General features: G+C 38.4%; 1 protein-coding gene across 1 annotated transcript in view; it reads left to right on the top strand.

Annotated features, from left to right (window-relative positions):
* The window catches only part of LOC126481334 (protein adenylyltransferase Fic), a 102,059-nt gene extending 88,283 nt beyond the window's left edge, over positions 1–13,776 (top strand). The window contains exon 4 of the mRNA XM_050105008.1: positions 12,138–13,776. Coding sequence (XP_049960965.1) covers positions 12,138–12,660 — 523 coding nt within the window. The 3' untranslated portion in view covers positions 12,661–13,776. The remainder of the gene's footprint in view (positions 1–12,137) is intronic.
* Positions 13,777–18,606: the final 4,830 nt, after the last annotated feature.

Here is an 18,606-nt window from a genome sequence, read left to right as displayed (position 1 = left end):
TTCAGTGAATTACACGTGGAGGTTGATGTGGCCTTTCTTCTGGCAAACATTACAAGTAATCCAGTATGTTCGTACTGGACAAGACAGAAACAGAGAATGCTAACACTGGCACTGTAACGGTTGTGACTGCTTGCTGCTGGGCCCACACATTTACTGCCACCACTGCCACTTCCTCATGCAAGCTATCTGTCATGCTAGTGGTAACATCTTGTGACACTACTGCCACATCGCCCCACACTTCAATTTGGTCATCCACTGCTCGAGAAACTTTAAAAGATTGTGCTGTTTGTCAAAGTTCTGCAACCAGGGGTTTTTGCAGAATAAAGCCTCCTTGCGCACTTCCTCGTCTGGAACTTAAAACATAACTGTGTCATGCCCCATAGAGTCTGCATAAGGGTCATTATGGGTTTCAGTAATGTATTGACACTTATGGCTAGGGCTGTGAAGTTAGGCTGCCCAGGCCCTGTATGACTGGTTTGGTTTCTTGCAGCATCAGTAGAATTCAACTTGCACATCTGTGACATGCGTTTGTTTGTGGTGGAAGTTGGAAAATAAACTGCACATGTGATCAGAAGTGAGAGCTGCCAGTCCTTGTAAAGGAGAAAGCTGACACAGTAATTGATATATCTTAGGTGGAGTCCATGAGAGGAATAAGGCTTTGCACAAATTTGAGTCTGACATAACGAAAGCCAAAAAATGCTATCTGAGTCGTTTTTCATAGCTTCCATGATCCAGGTAACACTAATATGGCTTTATTCATAAACCTGTGACTAATAATGGAAACAAGCTGTGATGAAGCAAGCTGGGATATTTTTACTTCCCGTCTTCATTTTTTCGATTTTAACTAATTACCATTAACATACATGAGTATAATCTGCATTTTCATAAAATAGAAAGGTTGTCCCTCAGTTTTAAAGAATTTAACACCAGATCTAATTTTGTGCTTAGTTTTTTATATATAAAAACAAAGATGAGGTGACTTACCGAACGAAAGCGCTGGCAGGTCGATAGACACACAAGCAAACACAAACATACACACAAAATTCTAGCTTTCGCAACCAACGGTTGCCTCATCAGGAAAGAGGGAAGGAGAGGGAAAGATGAAAGGATGTGGGTTTTAAGGGAGAGGGTAAGGAGTCATTCCAATCCCGGGAGCGGAAAGACTTACCTTAGTGGGAAAAAAGGACAGGTATACACTCGCACACACGCACATATCCATCCACACATACAGACACAAGCAGACATATTTAAATATGGTATACACTCGCGCGCACACACACACACACACACACACACACACACACACACACACACACACACACATCCATCCACACATACAGACACAAGCAGACATATTTAAATATGTCTGCTTGTGTCTGTATGTGTGGATGGATATGTGTGTGTGTGTGTGCGAGTGTATACCTGTCCTTTTTTCCCACTAAGGTAAGTCTTTCCGCTCCCGGGATTGGAATGACTCCTTACCCTCTCCCTTAAAACCCACATCCTTTCATCTTTCCCTCTCCTTCCCTCTTTCCTGATGAGGCAACCGTTGGTTGCGAAAGCTAGAATTTTGTGTGTATGTTTGTGTTTGCTTGTGTGTCTATCGACCTGCCAGCGCTTTCGTTCGGTAAGTCACCTCATATTTGTTTTTATATATAATTTTTCCCACGTGGAATGTTTCCCTCTATTATATTAACATCATTAATTTGTGCTTAGTTTTATGTATGTAATTGGCTTTCTAATTTATTTCAACTAGTACTAGTTAATACTTTTGTTATAGGCTGAAATAAGTAATTTTTTCATAACTTAAATTCTTTGTTGACTTCTAAACAAATATAAATTCTATACTAATTACAAACATTTAGAAGATGATTACTAGTAATCTTATAGTATCTATTTGGCTCTATTCAAAAATGTGTTAGCAAAGCCCACCCTTCATTAATTCCAAAGTAATTAACAGTTTTGTCAAAAGTATTGTTTGCATAATGATATCTGTTAATTTCATCATTTAAACAAATAATTCAGCCTAACTCTAATAATAGAAAAAACTGTTAAAAAAATTAATTTTTCGATGTATTCAGTTAATGTAATGAGTTAAGTTTTAACTGTAATTTCTGTAAATTAATCTTGAAACAGTGTGTAGTTTAAGTACTTATTATTGTGAGGATATATAAGGGCCCGATTCTTGGTCATGAGACAATCAGTCCATGGCCGAGTTTCGGACAAGTAACCTGTGTTGCTTAGAACAACAGCATTGTATCAATTTAACAGTGAAATAAGTGTTACACAATTAGGCCGTGTGTTAAAACAATGACAGTGTCTACTCCATACATGCCTTTTTATTCTTCAAGAAATGTGAACTACGTGATTAGGCTTTTGCTGCTCATAGATGTTCAACAGGAAACTATTGTAGCAGTATGTGGATGTTCGCCTACAAGCTATTAATGAGGCTTATTGAAAGTTAAACAATAGTGCATTGGCCATATAACTATGTATTATTGGGGGGTTGCGAACAGTGAAAGTAAAGAACTGTGAAACGCAAATGTGCATCTGTTGGCTACATCATTTAAAGTAGTCAGTGTTGTACGTCCACAACCCATTTTTCAGCCAGTGTAGCAGCGCAGTTCGTTGATACCGAGGATGACAAACAAACTAATAAAGCAGGAGATGGCATCACATGTGGTGCCCCAATGTGAGGACTATTGTATGTGCACAATAAAACATAGCTTTAAGATCATTCTTGTTCTTTGGGGGGGAATCCACAATAGCAGCAAGCTTTTCTGGATCAGGCTGTATACTTTCCTCATTAGTCCTGTGACCCAAAAATAAAATTTCCTTCTTTACAAATTCAGATTTACTTAATTATAGTTTCATACCTCCGCTGCACATAGCTCTTAGTACTTCATTCAGAATCTTATAGTGCTTGAACCATTCTGCACTTGCTACGAGAATATCATCTACATAGACCTTGATTTCATTCGTTAATATCTCACCTAGCATCCCGTCAATAGCTCTGATAAAAACACACACACACACACACACACACACACACACACACACACACACACACACACACACACACACACACAAGTTCAGACCAAAAGGCACCACACAGTATTGGTAACACCTACCTTCATGTAAAAATGCTGTACATGGCCTAGATTCCTTGGCCGAACTGGTACTCCAATAGCCACAAGTCACATCAAAAGAAGTCAGAAATTTACATCTATCGAACTTCTGTAACATTTCATATATGTTAGCTGGTCTGTCTCTCTCTCTCCTATTACAATTTCATTTAACATCCTGGCATCTAGAACCAACCTGACACCACCGTTCTTCTTTACAACCAGAAGTGGGTCATTATACCTGCTATTTGACCTTTCAATAATCCCCCATGAGATCATCTTTTGAATCTCTTTTTCTCACTGCTTCCATTTTTGAAAATGGAATAATATAAGGTTTTTTGAAAAATGGTTTATGATCCGTAAAATTTAATTGGCACTCAGAATCTTTTACCAAACATGGCCTGTCTGAAAATGCCTTACAGTTGCTCTGGAGAATACCTTGTAATTCCTCCCTTTGATTATTTGTAAGACCTTCAATATCCTAAACTCTCTTTATTATCACCAACCTCTCACTCTCTCCTCCTCTTCTTCCTCAGTAACCTGCTCAGTGGTCAAAACTCTTAATGGCAAACCTAATTCAGTTCCCACACACTTGTCCATACCTTCCGTTGTACTTAAAACTAAACTTACCGCTAGAAAAATCAATATTTCCACACCATTTGCACAAGAAAATAGTTCCAAATATTACATCAATGCTGAGATTTTGAATCACCAAGAAATTGCACTCCAACAGCTGTTCTGCCAATTCCACAGTTAATAGTACCTCTTGTTTCACTATCTTTGATGGTTAACTAGTAGTACTAATAATTTTTATTCCTGAAACATGCATCACTGCTACACCCTCTGTGTTCTTAATAGATTCAAAAAATGCCTGTGAAATGCCATTCAAATCACTACCACTGTCCAGTAAACACTTTACATGTATCCCTTGTATCCTTGCTGTTATTACAGGGGCCACATTTCCTTTTTACTTACCATATGATCGTCATCATACAACAAATCCTCATTAATCCTTTCCCTGGAAAAACTGTAATCCTGCTTACCAAAATGATTATCAACAAAGTCAAATGACATGTAGCATGGTCCTCTTCCTCATTACCACTCTCACACTCTAACTCTTCATTAGGCCTAATATTATCTTGCTTTGTTCTCTCCTTACTTACCACATGGCCATCATTATCAATTATAAATTCAAATACCTTGTCCGTATCACTACTGGATTCGTCACCGCTATCGTCATTGTAACTACTGTCAGAATCAGACCTGCTGTCACTTTCACTATCCTCAAATACTTGGCTAATTAGTTGATCCTTGTCTCCAGTATTACACCAAAAAGCAAAAACCCGAATTTCTTATGTTCTCTTAAAAATTTAACATCCATTTTGATAGTTTGGACATCCTGAGCAACAGCAACACACACTGGTTCATCACCTGATTTTATTGTATTAAGTTCCTCCTCTCCTTTTTTTTTTTATAAACTTTGCTACCCACACCATCATTAAACACCTCACTAGAATTAGAAATTACACTAGTCTTATTATTATCATTTACATTACCCTTATCTGTGATTACAGCACATTTATACTCAATTGGCTCTTCATCACTACCTGCTCTAGTGCAAGCCAAAACTGGAGCATTATCTAGTTTAAATGGTTTGATCCAGAATTAAAATCACCTTCTCCATTTCTTTTACTTGAATTTCTCCTACCATTTCTGTGCCCATCCTGGCTATCCTCCACCCAACCATTCCTTGACTTTCTACTGTGATTAGTCCTGTTCATCCTATTTACCTGTATTTCTCTCCCTGATCGAGTATTCTCATCAAAATTCCTCCTACGATCTTCCACTGAGGGCTTCACCCTCTCCACTTCATCAACATAATTCAAGAAATCACTAATGTTACCCATAGGGGCAGCTACAAGCAATTCTCTAACTTTGTGAGACAACTTCGTTTCTGAACCCATAATTATTGATTTACTACCTAGCTCTTTGTCCAAATATTTCAGTTTGTTTATCCAAAACTGTCAGAAACCTTTCACAGTACCCTTCCTAGAATCAAATCTCTCTCCTCCCCAAAATTCACTCAAAATTCTCTGCTGCTTCTCTTTGGACCAATGTTCATCTAAAAATCCTTTCTCAAAGCTTTGCCATGAAGTACAACTATCAGCTACCTGAGCTGCCCATCCATAAGCATTCCCCTTCAAAAAACCTCTCATAAATTACATTTTCTCCTTTTCATTCCACTTTTCAGGCAAATCATTAAATTTCCCAAACACCGTGAGTTAGTAAAGTATTAAACTTTTACCTAAGCCTTGTCACATGAAAACAACTCCGAGTAAGAGTGCTGCTGATTCCTCACGAGGGATGATAGATAGCCAACCGCGTGACGCTTGTTTACAGCAAGGCACAGGACAGAATGCACGCGGGGAGAGTTATGTTGTCCCTGTTGCCTCTTTGTCATATTATAGTTGTGAACTTGGAAGAATGAAGGTGTCCAGCACGAGCCTTATAGAAGTCAATCGGAAAGAATTGTTTTCCCTCATTAGGCTGCAGCGAACCTAGCGGATTCATGTAGTGATTTTTCCATTTAATGCGCCGAATGAAATACGTTTTGTGAATGAATACAGTGTTCTTCCATAAGTAACATATAACGAGTACTGTATGTAGTTTGTGGTAATTAGCTCGTCTGTTTATGCTGTAGTAACTGGTTATTGTTTGTTTGTGTCACATCTTTCAGGTGCATAATCTGAATAATGGAGGGTGTACACCTTTCCACTAGCGCTGTAATATATAGCTGGGAGCCTGTCACAGACGATGGCAAGCGGGAAGTTACCGACGCTGTGTTTTGGTTTGTAAAAGTGTTGCAAGACAGATGCATGATCAATGCACTACTGGAAGCAGGCAGTTCTGTTTCTCGGTGTTGCAGATTGATAGGAGCGGCTATCGTCCAGCGATTTTTGGAGCTGACGAACGAAATGACTTTTGTTGATACTGAAGTACTATACCGTGAAGACAAAGCAGAAGATGATTCAGTGGAAGCTATCCCAACTAGTGAATCACAAAATGGTCATAACACTTTCGAAATCTCCACATCACTGGGAATATGTGCCTCATCTGTTCCCTATCAGTATTACAAATCAGTTACTAAACGATTGAACTACGGCGCTATACCCCTTGAAGTAAAAGTAAAGACGGTAGCGCTATCCAAATTGGAACTTACAAACACTGCAAAAGAATGGAGCAACAACAGCCCTGAAAAGGAAGGAGGACTTGAAACTGTGGGAAAGTGATATCGTTAAAGGAGGGACAAGATATGAGAAATACCAGGCGATAAATAAGTGGACATACGACCGATTTGTCGAATCTCATTGTCGTAACGAGAAAGTAACAACGAGAATACTTCAGGAGTGGGCTGCAGGTGCAGCGCTTTAATATACGACCAACATGGTTGTTACGTTTGCTGCCTCATTATCTTGGGTAAGAAATTTCAAATCGGAGTATAAAAGTCGTCAACGGCACATCACTAAATACGTCTCTCATAAAGAGGTACAAAATATAGAAGATATACAGAAAGTGGTGGCTCTTTTCAGCACGCAAACGGCATCACTTATGACCGGTTTTAATCGTGATTACGTGATCAACACCGATCAAACAGGATGCGAGTATCGGGTGAACATTCGACGCACTTTATCGCATAAGGGAGAAAAACGAACCATTGTCGCAGTTGGTAGTGAAAACAAACTAAAACATTTGTACACGGTTCAGTATGCCATCACAGCCTCTGGAAAAGTGTTGAATAAGGTTTTCCTGTGTTTACAAAAACGAATGTTACATTTGGTCCTGTGGTTATAGAAGAGGTCAATCGTTTAACCGACTCGTTGAAAAATGTTTACATTACCTGCTCCAAATCCGGGAAACTGACTAATGCGATTTACAGAACATTTCTTGAGAATGTTTTAAAATCATACATTTCTGGTAGCACGTTTTGTCTAATATTGGATTCCTGGAGTGGAAAAATTAATACTACAATATATGACGTAATGTTTATAGATGGCGAGGGTCAGCCGACGTGCACAGTAAAAGTAATACCGCCAAACTGCACACCTGTGTGCCAGCTGTGTGATGTTTATTTCTATCGCCAGGTTAAAAACTTTATTTCTGGCTTCAGAATTACAGTGTGCTTCTGGAAACCCAGTGGGAATTGCACAACAGCACGGATGCAATAACTATTCACAGCATAATTCATAACCAATTTTCAGCACCGATTTTTCAGGCAATGATATCGTATGTGTGGTACACATAAAAATTAATTCCCGAAAAAGACGTATTTTTAAATGTAAACCAAGTTTGATTTCCGCCAACTCTTCGGAAGTAACAGTGTAGCTGTCGAAAGATTGCATTCATTAGATGTTCTTGGTGCCATGAGTATATTTGTTTCAAATGTTTATGTGACAAGTACCATCCACCTAGTTGTTCGAAGAAAAGTGAGGACACGTAATAGTGACCTGGAGTAACATTTTAGTTGTTTACTATCCCAAGAGGTTTGAGAAATTTATTTGCCTACCTTATTGTCATTCCTTATTGATTTACTTATCTTATTAACCGTCCGATCCATATCAATTGAGATATGGAAAAATACAAATGAAAAGAAGAACATCCGCTACGTTTCTTCGAGATTCGAAAGAGGGCTCTCCGATTCCCAGCCAGTTACCTTGGCCATTGTGCTGTCGGTGCTGCCGGCGAATAAGCGTTTACCTTGTTGGCTACAGAAGCGGCAGTTGTAAAAGTTTCTTACCTCGATTTCTGGAAAAGTATCCGTTTTTGGACCCCATACCTGGTGATGAAAAATGCTCTATGTACAATTATCTATCGATCCCGCCAATTTTGTGTCGATTGCTCATAATTGCCTTTAGGGGTGTTGATCCAAAATATCTTAGAGTCTTTCATTTTAGGTTGTACACAAGTGACCTGCCAAATCTGAGCTAAATCGGTTGGCCGTGTCCTAGGCCTTCCTCTTGTTAGTAGTGGAAAAGCATCTGGACCAAATGAGATACTTGTGAGATTTTACAGAGATTATGCAAAAAAAACGTGCTCCCCTTCTAGCAGAAGTTTAGTATAGGTCACATGTCATTCCTGTTTCCAAGAAGGGTCATAGGACAGATGCACATGATTATAGGCCTGTAGTGTTGGTGTAAATCTGTTGTATAATCGTGGATCTTCTCCATGTACTATAACATTTTTGGAGAGTGAAAATCTCCTCTATAAAAAAATCAACACGGGTTTTGCCAACACTGATTTTGTGAAGCTCAGCTCTCTCTGTTCATCCTTGATATACAGAGCACTGAAGACATTAGTGCATAAGTTGAAGCCATGTTCCTTCACTTCTGGAAGACATTTGAGACAGTTCTGCACTGTCGTTTAGTGAACAAAATACAAGCTTACCAACCATCAGAACAGATCTGTGACGGGATTCAGGACCTCCATGCAGACAGTACTCGACACATCCCTCCTAATACAATAAAATTGACTGATGAAATGAAATTTTGGGTGTATTCTAAGGGAATGTTACAGGGCCATTTCTGTTTACAGTTTATGTTGATAATCTGGTAGATAATTTCAGAGGCTCCTTGGGAATTGTTGTGGTTGACACTCTTGTTTATAGGAAGGCTTCAATGCTTCTGAAGACTGTAGAAAATTGCAGGAAGACCTGCAGAGGATCAATGATTAGCACAGGGTGTATCAGTCAACACTGAACATAAATAAATGTAATGTATCATTCCTAAATAGGTGAAGAAATTCACTACTTAACAATTACACTATTAGTGACAAATTGGAATAACCTAAAGTGGAATGACAATATTACAGGAAAAGCAGTTGCTAGAATGAAATCCATTGAAAGAAAGTTTAGGAAACGTCATTCATCGGTGAAAGAGGCAGCTTATGAAATTCTTGTTGGACCAGGACTTAAGTACTGCACATCAGTGTGGGACCCTTACCAGGTAGCAGGAAGGGATGGGATGATAGGACATGTGTTAAGATATCTGCGAATAACTGCCTTGGTACAAGAGGGAGCAGTAGAGAGTAAAAACTATGGGGGAAGATATTCCTAACAGTAATTGAGGACTTTGTGTGCAAGTGCTGTTCTTAGATGATGATAGCACAGGAGGGAGAGTTGTAGTCACCTGCATCAAACCTGTCAAGAGGACCAGTTACTACTATTACTACTACTACTACTACAGATAGTAGTAGTAATAATAATAATAATAATAATAATAATAAATGTTACTCATAGGGAATATAAATATAGTAGGCATTAGTTCTTTTCTTTTCAGTAGCCTTGTAGTTTACCACATACATATCTTTATTCTTTCTTGACATACATTAAGGTTAACATTTATTTGAATACCTAGACTTTTGGCTTTGGAGCTGCTTTAGGATCAAGTCACTGTGTTGACAAGAAAAGGCAAAGTCACTTGTAGATGCTGTAGTATTTATTTTACAGATGAAGTACATAAAACACTTAAAAATTAAACACTAAAAAAATAAAATAAAAGTGTGACAATTATCCTGATAACTGGATTTTCTTTTAATAGTACCTTTGGTCAGATATGTATTGTATAACATTGTTAGAATGTACTTGAAAGCTGAGCACTCTCACATGAAGGTTGTGCAGGAATAAATTACTGAAACAGTCTCAGTGTTCAAAGATAGCTCGTGATTCAATATTATGCTTATTGTTGTAAATAAACACAAAGCACACTGTCTTTGGTTTATTGCCCGACATAATTACTACAATCTCCTTCGCCCCAGAAATACTATTCTTTCCCAATAAGTACTCTTTAGAAGCATTTATTAATGGATTCTGCAGTTTTGAAGTCTCCACAGCCGATATTCTGCTGTGGATGTTCCACAAATCCACAACATATTTATTGTTAGTACCACTGTCCTGTTGGAAGATGAAATCATTTTCACCTATACTTTGCAAATCCCCATAGGATATGTGGTGAGGGGGAGGGTACCTCATGTACCTTTCGTGAATCAATGTCATGTTGTCGCTATTCCAGCCCATCTTTTATGCACCCCAAACAAGCTCTGAGTCACCTCTCTACACTATAGTTGAATTTGCTGCATTTAGGGTTTTTGTTGTAACTTTGAAACAACTAAATATCTCAAAAATGATTCATTGTACTAAAAAAAGGTCTAGGTCAAAAGTTAATGTAATGGACAGTAGTCTCTGCTACAGCTGGCTGTCACCTAACCACCACTCCTGTGTGGGAAGGGTCAGCTATGTATTTTCAAATGGGAACCCATAATTTTTATTGCATATTCGGATTATGCACCAAAAAATATGAACAGTTTACTCAAACTGTTTCCCATTCATGGTAGCTGGTGCTGTTATCGAAAGGTATCAAGTGTCTCTGTTTTTGCAATGAAGAACCAAAGCATTTGATTCTGTAGTTCATTTATAATGTAAATGTGAACCTTTATGTTCTGACAGTTATTTATGTTTGAAATTTACTTTAGTGTTGCAAATTTGATCGTACAGCGCAGTGTGGTTAGCTGCTTCAGTGTTTGGATAGAAACTACATTTCAGAATAACAACATAGATGTACTAATTTCCTGTTCTCATCAGGATGCTTGATATTGGTGAGTCCCCTTGCCTCCCATCATTGGTGTGCTTGCTTTTGGTGAGGCCCTTGACTTTCACCATATATGTAATTCACAATGAGCTAATAAATGCATCCGAATGGAGGGTTGTCAGTTTGAGCATTTGTTGTGAATTCCAGTTAAGGTGCGAGGCAAGGGGACTCATCGTCATCAAGTACACCTATGGTAAGAGGCAAAGGGACTCACCAATATCAAACATCCAAGTGGGATCTGTAAACTATTACATCCACATTTTTGTTCCCACATCACATTGGGCATAGTTTCTAACCAGACATTGAAACAGCTTACCATACTGCAGTGTGCAATCAAATCTGCAACACTAAAGTAAATTTCAAACCTAAGTTTCAGCCATTACAACATAATGGTTTACATTTACATCATAAGTGAAATGTACAATCAATTACATTGATTCTTAATTGCAGCAACAGGCACACTTGATATTTGTCAGTTACAGCACCATCTTTTGTGAAACATTGGTTTGAGTAAACCATACTTTTTTTTTTTTTGGAGTGGAATCTGAAGACACCATAGAAATGGGCAAAGCTGACCCCACCCATGCAGGAGGGATTGTTAGAAGTTGGCCACTTGTAGCACAAATAGATATCCCCTTTAATAATATTAACTTTTCACATACAGTGCATCATTTACAAGATATTTAGTTGTGTCAAGTTAAAACGAACAACCTGTGAGTTATAGCTGCAGCCCTGTATGTGCTAATCAACCTCTTAGCTGCCGTGCGGCCGCTGGCAGTGAAAACTCTATCATTAAGCATGTGGCAGTCAGTGTGTTAAAAATACCACCGAAATCACAAGAATAAGTTATACCTTTGATATATGAAAGATTATATTGTTTCTATTGAGAGCATAATAAATAGATGTATATTTCAAGTCATAATACTAGTAGCAAAAACTCTTCATTGTCTTTTCTTTTTATAAATAAATTATTTCAATATTAGATTAGAGAAAATATTCTGGAAGATCAACATAAATTGCTAACAGCCACAGCTACTAAATATGACACTCAATCCCACTCCATGGGAATAGCTGTTACACTAATGGTATGTTCATTTGGAGAGACTGGCACACGAGTGTAGCCCGTCCAATGCTTGAAGAGGTAATTTTTAGTTGAGAGTGTCATCAGGCAAAGTCCCAACTATTCTGCACCATAGTTGGGTGATATGTTGGAGGCATGCTGCTCTAAAGGTCTAGATAATCTAGGTTTCAAAGATGCCTTCTCAGGAGCACTTTATCTACTGCCATTGCCTCTCCCAACCAGTACACAAAATAATCTGGGAATGTAACTGACCTAATGTCCACTGTAATAAAGACCTTTTTTTGTTTACAGGCTTGGAGCAGTAACTGTAAAGGATATCTTGGAAATTCATCGCAGAGTAATGGGTTTTGTGGATCCTGTTGAAGCAGGGACGTTCCGTCGGACACAAGTATATGTTGGTGGCCATGTACCTCCAGGACCGCATGAAATTCAAGTTTTGATGGAAGAATTTGCAGAGTGGTTGAATTCAGAACAAGCTGCTCATATGCATCCTATCCGTTATGCAGCACTGGCACATTACAAACTTGTTCACATCCATCCTTTTACTGATGGTAATGGGAGGACATCTAGGTTGTTAATGAATGCAATTCTTATGCAGGCTGGCTATCCACCTGTTATTATTCCAAAGCAAGACAGGCAGAAATACTATCAATATTTAGAAATAGCAAATGATGGAGATGTTCGTCCATTTGTGCGCTTCATTGCAGAATGTACTGAACACACATTAGATTTATTTTTGTGGGCTACAAGTGAGTATGCAGCAGAGTTACCTGCATTGGAACAAAAACAGAGAAGTCGAATTATTGAACTATAATAAAAATTGAGAATGGATCTAGCCAAGAACACTTCTGGCAGCATCGCCTTTTATCTCAAAGCTTATTATTATTATTTATGTATTTATTTTCCTATAATTGTTTTCAGTCTTCAGGACAAACTTTTTCCATGACTGCTGCTGAGTAACTTTCATAAGACAGAACTGTCATTTGCAGGACTTTCACAGGCAAAGCACTGCCGTCTTGTCTGTATTCATCAGGTTATACATTGAAAGGCTCTTGTGTGTACACATTCTACAGAAAATATATTTTGTAAGAATCAGTGTGATACTTTTACTGTTACAGCTGTGTGCTGGGATATATGACAATGCATTTTCTATGCCCAGTAGTGAACTTTTTAAATCACATGATCTGAGAGCTGTTCAGAATTGAAAGTTTAACAATCTCTTAGATGTTGTTTAGTTGTAATTCATTTTACGCACAAAGAACGAGTGTGGTAAAATAAGTTTCTAAGAAACTGTGTCCTTACCTGATAACTTACATCAGTATTACAATTTACAGCACATAAATTATGAAGACTTAAAAATCTTAAACTGTGATGTGGTTAAGACCACCAGCATACTTGTAGTTATTTAATAATGTACTTATGAAGCAGTTAATTTATTTTAAGCACATTTTCCAGTGTAAAATACCATCACTCATGTGCCAAAGATAATTTTATTGTGTCTGTGATACTATCATTGTTTTCATATGTCAAATTAGCACATCCAAATCCTTTTATTTTGATAGCAGAAAACACTAACCTCAGCTTTTAGCCATTATTGTAAGGGCTGTACAAGAAAACTTGTCAAGGAGGTCATCCCAGCAAACAAGGAGTTCAAAATGAAAGGAATTATATAAAGAACTTGGAAATGCCATTATATTTTTTATCTATCATATCGATTTTTGTTTTACGGCATACTGGAAATAATGTGTAGTATCATATGAATGTATTTTTTAAGGATTCCTGCCCTTCTTAAACATGATCTAACCTCTGACATATGATTTTGTAAGTGTAATTAATTCTGGAGATGATGTAGCCACAATATTTGAGAAGATTTACAGATACCTAGATGGTGATCCACTTTTTTTTTTTTTTTTTTTGGACAATGACATCGAATACTCTTGCAAATGTATTTCAAAAAAGTAATTAAAGAATGCAACAGAGTTCTCTCTCTCTCTCTCTCTTTCTCTTTGTGTGTGTGTGTGTGTGTGTGTGTGTGTGTGTGTGTGTGTGTGTGTGTGTGTGTGTGTGTGTCCCTTCCTCAATACTTCTCCTTTCCAGCAGGCATTTTCAAGCACATTTTGAATTCAGAAAAAAATTGGTAAGTAAAACTTACTTTAAGAGTCTTTTTGAAATTTACTTTTAATCTAATGTAAATGAAATTCTTTGAGAGCTATATCTTCCACTTTCACTTAATTACATGGTACAGTACTGATCAAGAGGAAGAAAAAGTGGGGTTAAACATTTAGGTTGTTAGAAAGTAAGCTGAAGCCCAGATTTGTGTCAAATGGAAGTCTAGCATCTTATTATGGTGCCACCTTACTTGGTTGCTGATCCTGGACTGTTTATCAGCGAAATGCTATGGCTGTAAATGACCCAAGGACAATTAGTATCCAGTAGATATGGGGGGGGGGGGGGGGGAGGGAGGGTTGTAGAATTTGTGCAGATCAGAATCTGATTTGGTGACTGATGCTGTCCACTGCACTCTATTTAATTGTATCTCATCACCTCAACCAACAACCCTCCTACCCCTCATAGCATTCTGAATCGGATACAAATTATCATGCGCCCTCTACTTCTGCCCAAGTAGGTTTCTCTTTCCAGAATATGTTACAAATCCAGACCTCATTGTGCAAGGGGTGTCATCTGGGTCTCTTGCTTCATGTTTGTCCATCTGTTCTTGGTGGGATCCATTCTTTTGAGATAACCAAACTATGTCGACCTAACTTCAATATAAATCTTACTAATGGGTTCGTTAACTCTACAAGAAGTTCCTGTAGAGCATTAATTTTAATGGGACCCTCTTATCCCAGAGACTTTCACAGATAATATATTAATTTTATATCCATTTCTCAGATATCATGAATTTATTAATTCATGCATGTCTTAAGTTCAAATTCAAAGCAATGTGTCTGAAATGTTGTTCAAATTGAAGATTACTATATTGCATTTCAGTTTCAAAGTATTACTTGCAATGTTGCTGATGACTCTTTTAAAATGAAAGAGTGGCAAAAGTAAAAATTTGTCTGGACAGAACTACTTCAAATGGAAGCAACTAGAGTTCACTTATACACTTATCTTGTCCTCCAGTCAGCAGGAGTGAAGTAAAAGAAAACCTACATTATGCAGAAACAAGGGTTTAAAACATCATAGGAAAGAACTTCCACGTAAGATTACAACGTGTGCAAAGTGCAGCTAAATTTCATGATTATATTATGGAATTGTGCCACTATCCCACCTCTCTCCAATTGTTTTTTAAGCTTAATTATGAAGGATAAAAAGAAATTCAGTAAAAATTGCTGTCTCAGTTCTGTTGAACTATCCAGAAGACATTGAAAAAGTAGTGGCACATTTGCACTAAGGTGCCACAACGTGCACAAAAGGAACAAACTTGTCAGTAGGACAGAGACAGGACCATGATGGGGTGATTGTCATTAGCATGCAAAGACCCCTGTCCACCAGTCACTTACTGTTAGGTACAGACATTATTCTCATTTGAGAGTCTTGAGAAAAATAGCCAGATTCTCAACAACATTTTAAAACATCTCAAAGTGTTCATCAAACTCCCTCTTGATGAGGTATGTAAATCAACATACTGTTTGTGTAAGAACTGCTTCCTAGGACTGCAGCTGTCAGGCAGAGCTCATATTGACTAACAAAAGTCACATGAAGCAGTTGGGAATTATTATTTGATCTGCCAGAATGTGTGTTCTGTGTTAATGTGGAAATGACTTAGAACTAAACCCACTGAATTTTATTATTGTGGAGATCTCTAAGATCATCTGAGGGATTGCAAATGTTACAGATACGACACACAAAGGTCATGTACAAAGGGGAGTCAAAGTTTTAATAATCACTTCAGAAAAATAAATGTAATTAGTTTTTTGTTTGTTTGTCTGTAGTTTTGGTACACATTGAAATCTCTGTGCCCCAGTACTGCTGCGCACTGCTGTAGGAGCCACAGGATATTGATAACATCAAGAATCTTGTGGTATTTGTTTCCTTCATTTTAAGGACAACACATTGCATTGCTGGAAGTGTAGAAAAACAGTGCACCATTGCACGACACAGGGGCTTTGCGATGCAAATTTTTCCAGTGTGGTCAAATGAGTCTGAATGATGAAGAATGAAATGACAGACAATTTCTGTGAAGAACTGTTAATCACAAGAGAAGTGGAGGCTCAGGTGTTTGAAAACTGCTGTATCACAATTGAGGCAATAGTGGAAGAAGTGAGAATCTGTGACTGGTCACACCTATTTGAAAACACAGACGGACTGAGGTGGCAGCAGAAATGTCTTAGCTGTGTAAGGCTGATTCAGATGACAACTGAAGCTGCCTAAATCACTATGACCCCAAGACAAAGGACCAAAGCAAGTAGTGGAAACGTGGATCCACCACCCCCTACAAAGACTGAGCAGTCATTGGCCAATGTGGTGCACAGTGCTTTTTGGGATTGTCACAGCATGGTATGTTAGTCCATGCATGTATGCTCATAAGGGGCCAATGACCATAGGAGCATGCTACCAAAATCTCTTGAAGAATTTACAAGAGGCTATCCCCAACTGCCCCTGTACAGAAGACAGTCACCAAGCATGCTGCTCCTCCAAGCTATCAAAATGTGCTTCACCCAGTGACTACCTCCTTTTTCTTCTTATTCTTTCATCATACGAACCATTGCGTAACAGACATTTCCAGGATATTGATAAGGTAGTGTTTTGACTGTGACCATTTCCTTAAAAGCCAAAATGCAGACTTCTGCAACCAGTCTCTGCCATGTCATCCATCATTGGAAAAAATGTGTCACGTTGAGGGTGAATATGTGTGTGTAAGGACTAACACCGAGCTTCGTGCTCGCAGTTCGATTTTTTTCAAGGTGGTAAATAAAGCTCTATAACTACCTCTCATAGGTATATAATTAACAGTTGTGGCATTGCATGTCATTATATTACTGATGTAAATATTTACAACAGTAAAACAAAGTACACATATTTGCTCTTCTTTTGAATTAACCTATGACTTATCTTCCTTTTTAAATCTTGTGCGAACATGAGTATGAACAGAAATTATTTGCCAGACTTGGAATAGCAAGAACAAAATTTGACAATTGTAAAAGGCTATGTTAAACCTGGCTCCCTTATTAATAAATTCATTGCTTGTGAAAAATATATTCCTCCATACTTATTCTAGTATTAATTGATTAGTACAAGATTCCAATTGACGAATTTCAATCTCACGGACAAGAAAGTTGATGGGAACCCAGACGAGTAGTGACAGTGTGTTTTGAGCCTACTAGTGAGCAAAAATCTGAAGTGCGTCTGGCATTCCGCTGAAGTAGGAAAGTGGTCACATGACCTCTCTCTCTCTCTCTATCATCATCTTAGAATTTTTACAGACAATGTGTCATTAACTGACACCTAAATGCAAGTTATAATGTGGAAACAACTGTGATAGCCTATGATGAGCCCAATATGCCATGTCGAAGGTAGTGAGCGAGGGACTTCACGTGACCGCTTTCCATGTGTACTTCCAATATTTAGTCACATGTTTCAAGTCTATGAGCAGTTCAGAGGTAGAGTGTGCAACAAAAGTAAAGGATTGCTTTTTGAAACCCCATAACTATCTCCTATTGCAATGCACAAGTTAGAAATTTTGCTAAAACATGCTACAACCTTCCTCAATAATGATGCAAAAGCACAGTGCCCTGCGACATAACACTCGGGATCGATGACACTTTGAACGGAAAAGTGTCGACACGTGCAAAAAAAGGCCACATTTCAGAAGTTCGTGTAAGGTGGGTTAATAATGTAACATTGGCAACACATTTCATCACAATTATCCCCAAAGTCACTGCGGACATGTCACATGATGATAGGGTTGTCACAGGTCCTCTTATCCACATTTCACCCCTTCTTGTGACGTCTCTGAGATAGAGATCAGAGCCACAAAGCCCAGGATTAAAATGACGCAGTTTCCTTAAGAGTGGCCAAGGAGAACATTTAAGAAATACCACTGTTCATAATCAACATGAAAGGCATTGGGATGGCATGAAGGGTGTCAACGAAAACGTCATTTTCGCTGGGGAGTTGATTCCCATACATTTTACAGTGTAAGACAACCGTTTGCAGTGTGATGAGCAAAAGGAAGATGTTCTTGATGCTGCTGAAACTCTCAGATATTGTGGGGCTGCATCCCCACTGAACGTGATTGCATCCTTTTGGAGCGCAGCGTGACCATAATTTTTGCTCTTACATGCAGGATGGTACTATTAGGGATCGTTCAAAATGATTCAGTGAAATCTGAATGTGCTCCAAAGCAGTAAAGTCTACTTATTCTTTTTCAACCCAACTGTCTTCCGCCCTCCTGTGGCATGATCACATAGGAATGCAACATTAACATTTTCATGAATAAAAATCCGTATGATGCCTCTAAGACCCGTTAGTTTGGCAACACCCTCAGTGCCATCCACACACTTATGATAGGCACATTACAAATGTACCTGTCAGAAATTTCGACACCAAATCACTCACTGGGTGCGGTTTGCCTACCTTCAGGAACAAAAGCAGCTGCCAGGCTGGAATAGAATCAAAGTTTCTGACTGGTACATTTGTAATACACTGAGTAAAGCTGTATAGGTGACACCGAGAATGTTCCCAACCTGGGGAGAGTCTTAGAGGGACCTTTTGCCATATTATTCACACGCATGTTACTGATTTGGTCCCACAT

Source organism: Schistocerca serialis, chromosome 5 (genome assembly GCF_023864345.2).
Source record: "Schistocerca serialis cubense isolate TAMUIC-IGC-003099 chromosome 5, iqSchSeri2.2, whole genome shotgun sequence".
NCBI lineage: Eukaryota > Metazoa > Arthropoda > Insecta > Orthoptera > Acrididae > Schistocerca > Schistocerca serialis.
This window is presented reverse-complemented; position numbering and strand designations above follow the sequence as displayed.